The following is a 9,793-nucleotide window of genomic DNA, read 5'->3' on the forward strand; positions in this document are numbered from 1 at the left end:
CACCCAGCCCCACCGTCTTCTTCCCCATGCTCTATCTTCTTCCCCTGCTTCCCCCACCTTCTTCTTCCTGTCTTCTTTCCCACCTTCTTCTTCTCCACCTTCCCCCATGGTCTTCTTCCCTACCTTCCCCCGCGGTCTTCTTCCCCACCTTCCCCCCGACCCTATTCTTTACTCTGCTCACCATCTTCTTAGTGGCTCACTGTCTTCTTCTCTACCTTCTGCCCCCCTCCCATATATCATCTCTCTTGATGGCTACAGCTACCTTGAGGTTAGGAAGGATGTTTCTCATTTTACAGATAGTAAACTTAGAAGCAAATACGGTGAAATCGTCTTACTGCATGTATCACTTAATTGGCAGATTCAGGGGCAGAAAATAGGCCTTTTGATCCCTATAGTATGGAAGTTGTGACAGACTTAAAAAAAAAAATCCCAGATTTTGGTTAAATTCACTTGACTAACTTAACCTGCTTAAAATATTTAGGGCATGCTCATCTTTCAAGATTTTTATTTTCCTGTCTCAACAGATCTTAAAACTTAGTGTTAAACTAGACTGTTTTTTTAAAAAGTCTGGCTTATTGAGGTATCATTTACATAACAGTAAAATTTGCGCTTTTGGGGGTGCTTTCACAAGCAAATACAGTAATGTAAGCACTGTAGTAATCAAGATATAGAATAGTAAATCGCCCCCTAAAGGTCCCTTGTGACCCTTCCCCAACATTCAGCGCTGGTGAGCACTGAGCTGTTCTCTGTCTCAATACTTCTGTTCTATCCAGAATGTCAGGTAAATTGAATCTTATGAATGTAGCCTTTTGAGTTTGGCTTTTTTCACTAGCAGAGTGCATTTGAGATTCATTCATGTTGTTGTATATATTGGTAAATGTATTTTTTATTATTTTTTATTTTACTTTTTATTATTGGGTAGTATTCCCATTTGTGTTGTTTCCAGTTTTTCGTAATTGTGAATAATGCTGTGATCATTCATCTACAGGTTTCTCTATGAGATTTTTATTTCTCTTGGGTAGATACCTAGCAGTGGGATTGCTAGGTCATACAGTAAATGTATGCTTAACTTCATAAGAAGCTGCCACATTGTCTTCCATAGTGGCTTTAGTCTGTTTAGCAGTGTTGCTAGAAAGGAATACCGGAAGCTACTAGCTAGAAGATTCAAGATTGGGCAGCTAGATGGTGAGAGTCTCAGGCTGCTTCCTGAGACTGTTGAGCTATTTCTACCAATAGTCTCTTAAGTGAAATCTAGATTTTTTCTGTCAAGCTCCTCAAAACTCTTCCAGGCTCTACCTATTTCCTAATTCCAAAGGCACATCTACATTTTTAGGTATTTGCTGTTGCAGTACCGTACTTCTTAGTACCAAAATCTGTGTGTCAGTGTTCTCCAGAGAAACAGAACCGATAGGGTGTGGGGCCAAGGGGGGCAGGGGCAGGGACGGATTTATTTTAAAGAGTTGGTTCATGTGATTATGGAGGTTGTCAAGCCCGAAATCCGTAGGATAGGCTGTCAGGCTAGAAATTCTGGCAAGAGTTAATATTGAAGTCTTGAGTCCAAAGACAGTGTGGAGGCAGAGTTCTTTCCTCTTTGGAGGACCTCAAGTCTTTTTCTCTTAAGGCCTTCAACTGATTGGATATGGCCTACCTACATTATGGCCTACCTGCTTTAATCAAAGTCTATGAATTTAAATATTAACCCCGACTAAAAAAATATCTTAACAACATCCAGACTGGTGTTTGACCAAACAACTGGATGCCATAGCCTAGCCAAGTTGACCTATAAAATTAACCATCACAGTCTGTAATAAAAATGGTTGTGATGGCGTTTCTCTTGGGTAATTGTATCAGAAAAATGTCATTAGTTTAGTGTAATGGGTTTCAGAGAAGTGAGGTGTTATATACGGTGTGAGAAACTTTCAGTATCAATGATTAACATGTACAATAATCTTTTTACGTTAGTGGCTTTATTTTAAAGATTGCAACTTATACCATTTTAAAAATGGGAAAAGAAAGGCTTACTAGTTAGATACAGAACATGGCAGAGCCTGGATTTGAACCCCTGTCTGCCTCACTTATCCACTGTATCACACCATTTTTTGGTTAGTTATTGGTATGAATGGTGAACATGTAAAAAGTATCTGCTTGGAGGAAACCCAATAATTCAAATGTAGCTTTATAAAGTATTAAATTACAGTGATGGATAAGTAGTAAATAACTATCTTCATGATGTGAAGTTTTAAAATTGTTTTAAATCTAGAATACAAAAACTACATAGAATAATGTGACAAACATTTGCATATATGATCCACAGTCAACAGGTATTTGCTTCAGATTTTTTAATAAAAGAAAAAAATTACTGATACCGCTCAACTTCTTTTTGTACGTACCCTTAATTCCATTCCCCTCTTCCCACCCTTCTTTCTTACACAGACAAAACTCTTATGAATTTGATTTTTTTAAATGTTTTTATAATAAACATGTATATTAAAACAGATTTTTTTTTTTTTGGAGACAGAGTCTCGCTTTGTCACCTAGGCTGAAGTACAGTGGTGTGATCATGGCTCACTGCAGCCTTGACCTCTTGGGCTCAGGCAATCCTCCCACCTCAGCCTTCTGAGCAGCTGGGACTACAGGCATGTACCACCAGGCCTGGCTGATTTTTTTGTGGAGACTGGGTCTCGCCATGTTGCCCAGGCTGGTCTTGAATTCTGGGCTCAAGCCATCTGCCTGCCTCAGCGTCCCAAAGTGCTAGGATTATAGGCATGAGCCACCGCACCTGGCTAGACAAAGATCTTTTTACATTAATGTCTTTGTTTTTAAAAATGAACACTTAAACATCTTACATATGCATATGTATAATTTCATACTCATAAGCAAAATCTCATATCCATAAACAATATGATAATACTAGCTAATACTTACAAAGCAGTTGTTATACACCAGCCTTGGTCTAAGCACTCTTACATGTATTCACTCATTTAATCCTAAAGCAGTCCCATGAGTTATCTACTCTTACTCTCCCCATTTTACAAATGAGGACACAGAGGCATAGAGAAATTAAATAACTTGTCCAAGAGTCAGTCACAAGCTCTAAGTGACAGACCTACTACCTTTTATAAGTAGCATTGATTTAAGTGTTAAAACACAACTTACATAAATGCTGTTATATTTTACTGAACATGCAAATACTTGATTTTCACTCAGCATTGTTCCTGAGATTTTATTCATTTTGCTAAGTATAGATCTAGTTAATTCCATTAAAGTGCTCTGCTTTATGGTTTCCATCATATGACTCTACCATCTTTTCCTTGTCCGTGTTCATATTAATGAATATTTAGTTTTGTTTCTCTAAATTCTCTATATTACAAGAAAATGCTGCAGTAAACTTCCCTGCAGTCATCTTCCTGTGCACATATGTTAGCATCTCTGCATTACCTGCCCGCTAGCACAGTAGCATGATCAAGGGTATTTACATTTTTAACTTCTCTAGGTATTCACAGAATTTCCCCCCAAAATGTTTATGTCTAGGTTCACAGTTTATATTTCCACTTGTGAGAGACTGAATATACCTACGGACAATGGCCAGACCATATATAAAAATGGACCTGAGACCCACAGTCTGTAGCAACCTGCCCAGGAAACCAACCTCTTATCTGCAATAAGCAGCCCAGGAAGCCAACCTGCTATAAGTCAGACTTACAGGGAGCCTGATTGCCATCTCTCTCGATAACTTTTGTAACGGTGGGCCCAAATAGGCCAGGATGTGAGTAATAACCAACAACTTCCTTAATTTTTGTTCCTACTTCCAACTTAGAACCAACCAGAGAAAGCCAAATATGCACCCTTAACCAGGCACATAGGATGCCCCACTTCTAGTTATAGCCCACCTGCAGCTTCCCCAGGCTAGCAGCCTCCAATCAGAGTGCACCTGAAGCCTTCCCTCTTTCCACTGTAAAGCTTTTCCACTCCTCTGCTTGACTTTGAGTCTCTTCCACAGCACAAGTGACAGTGGCAGACTCTCTTGCTATAGCAGCTCTGAAAAAATAGCCTTTGCTCTTCTCATTTGGTTGATCTTCATATATTTGCATGGTTGTGATATGTGACTCCCATCATTTCAGTTTATCTTCCTACCAGCTGCCTATGAGGTTTCCATTTTCCCCACACCTTCACCATATTGATATAATCTCATTTTTAACCTTATGCCTGTCTGATGAGTGCAAATGACAATTCACTCGTCTTCATTTGCATTTGCCTGATTATTAGTGAGATGGAGCCATTATTTGAGATGGTTCTTTCCAGATGTAAAGGTTTTATAAACAAGGAGTTATAAAATTAACCTTTTAAAATAGGTGAGGATACAAATGTCAAGTGGTTTAGCTTTATTTGTTTCTGAGGATACGGAAAGTGGGCTAGAACTGTTATCTCAGACTTTTTATTTTAAGCAGAAAAAGTCTTATTATATTTTCCACACTAAATTTTAAGCAGGACTTTTAACATGAAAACTGGAATACCTCAGGTAAAGCCAGTAGTTTAGTTCTACTTACCTGGCCTGCTCCCCTTCCTACCTGTCTTATCCTGCCTTGGATCATCTGAGGCACTTGGTGGAATGTTAGGGCTGGGGATGGAGAGGGAGGAGAGGAGAGCTGGTAACCTATATGATGCTTTAGGATGCCTCCTGATGTGAAAATTTGATGAAATTCCATTTTTTATCACTCCCAATCTCAGTGTAGAAGGGTAACTTCATAAGCTTTACAAGAGTTTGAGCTAAATGTATTTGATTTCTTTTGTGTTCTGGCAGGCAGGAATTTGTGGATGCTTATGTCAATTATGTCTTCCAAATCTCAGTTCATGAGTGGTACACAGCCTTCTCTAGTGGCTTCCTAAAGGTGTGTGGTGGCAAAGTACTTGAGCTCTTCCAGCCTTCAGAACTGAGGGCTATGATGGTGGGGAACAGCAACTACAACTGGGAAGAACTGGAAGAGGTAAGCACAAAAGATCCTTTAACTCCTTTAACTTCGGCGAAGCAGCAGCAGCTTGGGGAGGTGTTCCCAGAGCCTGGTCTCGTTCCAAGCATACTGTGGTTGAGTTAGATTTAGAGGTGTCCTGTATCTGAGCACTTATTTCTTAGCCTCAAATGCAAATGATATATAATGTCCACTAAAATATTCTTCTAAGATACATTTTTTTCTTTTTGTCTTTTTTGGACAGACTGCCATCTACAAGGGAGATTACTCGGCCACACATCCCACTGTAAAACTATTTTGGGAAACATTTCATGAGTTTCCATTGGAAAAGAAGAAGAAGTTTCTCTGTAAGTATCAGTAATCTCAATATGGTATTTGTCTACATTTTAGTCTTACATACAGTATAGGATGATAGGCTCCATGGCTGAGGCTTAACTCATTTAAATGGTAAAGATCAGGTAATTGTAATTCACTATATGTATGCTTTTTGTCTTAATGATATCTCAGGCACAATATAGGTTGTTAATCCAGATCTGTTGCCTAACAAGAGGGGTTGCATGAAAGGAAGAAAAGAAGCATCTCACTGATTTTTCTTTTCTTTCTTTCTTTTTTTTTTTTTTTTTGAGACAGAGTCTTACTCTGTTGCCCAGGCTGGAGTGCAGTGGTGTGATCTCAGTTTACTGCAACCTCCACCTCCTAGGTTCAAGTGATTCTTATGCCTCAGCCTCCCAGGTAGCTAGGACTGCACGTACCTGGCACCATGCCTGGCAGATTTTTATATTTTTAGTAGAGATGGGGTTTTATCATGTTGCCCAGACTGGTCCTGGTCTTGAACTTCTGATCTCAAGTGATCTGCCTGTTTTGGCCTCCCAAAATGCTGGGATTACAGGTGTGAGCCACCACGCCCAGCCTGATTTTTAAATTATTCTAAAAATACAAATTATTTTATATATAAGTTATTCAAGTATTACATTTATGAAGTCAAATTGTTTGGATTAACCTCTCTTACCTCTCTAGTCTTTAAAATATATTACAAAGTATCCAGATGCAACTGGGAAGGTGTGATTTATAGCAGCTTTACTGGGATATAATCTGTATACCATACTCATTTAAAGTGTGTACTTCAGTGGTTTTTTAGTATATACACATGGTTGTGAAACTATCACACAGTCAATTGTAGAATACGTTCATAGCCTCAAAAAAGAAACCCCATACCTATTAGTGGTCATTCTCCATTTCTTCTCAACTCCCCCACCAGTCTTTCTGTCTCTATGGATTTGCCTATTCTGGACATTTCATGCAAATTGAATCATACAATATGTAGACTTTGGTGGCTGGCTGAATGACGTTTGAGAAGGGTAATAATATCTTTGGAAAGGAGAAGGAATTCTAATTTACATGAACAAATTTAGCCTTTTAAAAATAGTTGAAATATCTCTCAGTTTGTGTCTGTGTATAATCAGTGTCAGAAATTAGCTAGTGCATACTATGGAATTTTAGTCATGTAAAACCAAAGCATGGGGTTTGATAGGCAGTCTATTTTGCTTTATAAGACTGGGCATATATTAGTATTAATGTAGGACTTACCCCCAGGTTCTGTTGCTCACATTGGAGCAAGGATGAGAGGGAGTGGAGATCTTACACAAGAACTCTTAGAAAGGAGGACCCCTTCTCCTCTGCCTGGCTGCAGTGGCTATTGAGAAGCAGTAGTGGAAGAGCTGAAGGACAGGTTAAGGTTTGCCCAGTGAGCTTATAAGGCTGTGACATTCGCGAGACGCCTGCTCATGGTCCTGGGATTTCCCTAGAAAATGGCACTTTCTATTCATTAGACTTATGGAAATGTTTGTTAACTCTGGAGATTTTTGGCAAGAAAGTTTATGTATCATAGCCTCAGGGAATGGCAGGTTATTTGAAAATGCTTCTTAACTAATGATTTTCTTATAGTAATTTCCAGCAATTCAACTATGAGAATGTTGTTCAGCACTAGAAAACAAGGGAAGTCAGCTGGCTGTCTTTCTCTATCTCCCTCTCTCTCTTTTGCCACATCACAGTGCATGTCACAGGAGTGCAATGTCTAACATAATGTTTGGGTCAGCTCTTCTGGTTTAAGAAAAATGGAGACATGGAAAGGAGAGCAAATAGATCCTAAATGGAATTCCATAGACAAGGTGGTACAGGCATCAGGCACCTCAGGTGAGAGGAGACCCTGAGGTCAGAGACTTCAGTCTTCTGCCTGGTTTCCCCCTGAGATCAGCTGCTCTTTTCCTATGACAACAATTCCTTCCCTCTTTGATTTTGGGAAATCTCCTAAAATTTGTGAGGGCGTACATTTGATTGAGGCCTTTTTTTTTCTTAAGTGCACCTAAGCATCATTCCACAGGATGCATATTGGCACATAAATGTAATTGTACTTCTCATGCAAGCCACAGGGTGTCATGCCTTCCTCTCCTGTTGCTAGAAGGACCTCTGACGTCCATTTTCCATTTGCTTAGCTCCTAATGCCATTTCTTGTTCTCCCCAGTGTTCCTGACAGGCAGCGATCGGATTCCCATCTACGGCATGGCCAGCCTGCAGATTGTCATCCAGTCCACAGCCAGCGGGGAGGAGTACTTGCCAGTGGCCCACACTTGCTACAACCTTCTTGACCTCCCCAAGTACAGCAGCAAAGAGATTCTGAGTGCCCGGCTGACCCAGGCCCTTGACAACTATGAAGGGTTTAGTTTGGCCTGAGGCTCCTCAGCTTGTCCAATATTTCCCTTCCTTCCTCAATGTCCACATTGAGACCTATACAGAAAATCATGGGGAGTGATTTCTATTTTTTTATTGTCTAAGTGGGTTGGGACTTTAAAATCCTGAGCCTGGTTGATGTGTTTCTGGGATTGTATAGCAGTAAACAACCTTTTTGAAAAATTAGGGGTTGGGGATGGGGTAAAAAATTGGCCCTTGTATGGGAGGTGTTTTTGTTTTTGTTTTGTTTAAACCAAACTACCCAGTATTCCTTGCACTTGTGAATGTGTTGCACTCTGCTGGATGAAATGGCAGTGGATTTTTAAACTTTCCTTTCCCAAATGTCTCTCTCAGCCCTGATCTTTTCTCACAATGCCTCCTTGTCCTTCTCTTAACTTCTCATTCCTCTATGAGAATGATTTAGACTGATCCGTCCTTTCTTATCTGCGCATGCAAGAACATCACCTTCCTCTGTACACTTGGGAATGCCTCTGGCTTGTTGCAGCCCTCCTTTAACCCAAAGGAGGAAAGGACTACTTCAGAATCTCCCAATTCCAAAAAGCTGAGTCTGGGTCCATTATTTTGGCAGAACTCCTAAGAATTTATGGGAGCCTATATAAACATATCTTGCTTTTAAAAAGTTCTTGAGGGAATAGCAACTTTCCCATGGCTGTGTCTATTTCGTAGACCTTTTAAAAGATGTGCAGAGCAGCTTAGCATTCATTGTAGCTGAGCCTAATTTTGTTTTCTTGCTCATCCTTTTCCCTTTGACAATGAGATTAATTGATAGACCCATCACCTCTTCCGCTCTTGCTTTTGGAGCAAATTGCATTAACTATTTTGAGTCTCTATATTGTCCAAGAAAAGTAGAAATAATAAATTTACTTTCCCCTTTTCTATCACCTTATGTCCTCTACCATTTTCTCCTTGCTCCCTTCCCTTATTTTCTCCTTTTCATACCCTGCTTCCTCCCTGATTTTCCTTTTGTTTCTTCTTTATTTTATCCCATTCTTTGTTACTTGACTCAGTGATCCCTTCCTCTCCTCTCCTAGTGGATGCATGCAGCCTTTTTTTCAATTTTTATTTAAATTGCAAAATTTTTACTCAGATTTTTTTCCTCTTCCCTAATTGCTAAGATTTAAGGACGTTCTTTATTATGAAACTTTATCACATTCGAAATGTTTGTTTACAGTGGGATTTAGGGGGGGATTGTGTTTAAATCAAATATATGTATTTTAAAAATAATGACATGCTCAACCTTCCTCATCATCATGGAGTAAGAAAATTCTACATGATTAAAGAATCCATGTAAGTCTAATTTTAAATTCCTGGTAACTAGAGAAAAGACTTATTTATATAAAATGAAGTATTTATGAACTGTGATAAAGCATCAAATCTTGATGAAGGATTGTAGATTTTTGCTTTTTTTGTTTTTAAAACTTATTCCAATTGCTAAATTGGTAGTTTTTCAGTCTTTATAAATACAGGATTAAAAATATATATACAGTTATATGAAATGTTTATTTTCTATGTGTGTGCATATAGTTCAATATTATGCAATAAATTTGGTGTTTTAACTTAAAACTATTTCTTATTGTACTTGCAGAATGGATAGATTGCTTTCAATAGAAGCATTAGGTCATACACTCAGATAATGTAATAGAAGGTCAGATTCGATTCCTGCATAAGAAAGTAGAGCCAAGTGCTGCAGAAATGGAGAAGAAAGCAGGGGCAAGGAGCAAATGGCATTAAGGAAGAATGAAGTTTCTAAAGGTTGGGATGGATGAAAAGGTGTTTCTCAAGGAGAGAGAGGCTTTAGCAAAGGCTCAAACATTGGGGTATATTTAGGCAAGAGCAAGGAACAGTTTGAAGGGAACATCAGAGGAAATAGACAAAAAATAGTAAATAATGGTAAGTAAGACTTGGGAGAAAGAAGGTAGATTTGGGGCTGAGGAACTAGCCTAACACTGGAGCTTTTGTAGTAGCCAAGTAGCATTTGTTTCAGTGTTCAGAACCTGAGGGTGGTAAGACCTGAGCTGGGTCTTAAGAAGGAAAATGTAGATAGTCTAAATCTGGAGGTATTGAGGTGGGAAGGACTG

General features: G+C 39.1%; 1 protein-coding gene across 3 annotated transcripts in view; it reads left to right on the forward strand.

Moving 5' to 3' along the window:
• HERC3 (HECT and RLD domain containing E3 ubiquitin protein ligase 3) overlaps nucleotides 1–9,281 on the forward strand; it is a 125,017-nt gene extending 115,736 nt beyond the window's left edge. For all 3 annotated transcript variants that reach the window (XM_011932464.1, XM_011932481.1, XM_011932472.1), the window contains 3 exons: nucleotides 4,802–4,985; nucleotides 5,212–5,314; nucleotides 7,489–9,281. In XM_011932464.1, coding sequence (XP_011787854.1) covers nucleotides 4,802–4,985; nucleotides 5,212–5,314; nucleotides 7,489–7,697 — 496 coding nt within the window. In that variant the 3' untranslated portion in view covers nucleotides 7,698–9,281. The remainder of the gene's footprint in view (nucleotides 1–4,801; nucleotides 4,986–5,211; nucleotides 5,315–7,488) is intronic.
• The last annotated feature ends 512 nt before the right edge of the window (nucleotides 9,282–9,793 follow it).

Source organism: Colobus angolensis, unplaced genomic scaffold, assembly GCF_000951035.1.
Source record: "Colobus angolensis palliatus isolate OR3802 unplaced genomic scaffold, Cang.pa_1.0 Scaffold123, whole genome shotgun sequence".
Lineage (NCBI taxonomy): Eukaryota > Metazoa > Chordata > Mammalia > Primates > Cercopithecidae > Colobus > Colobus angolensis.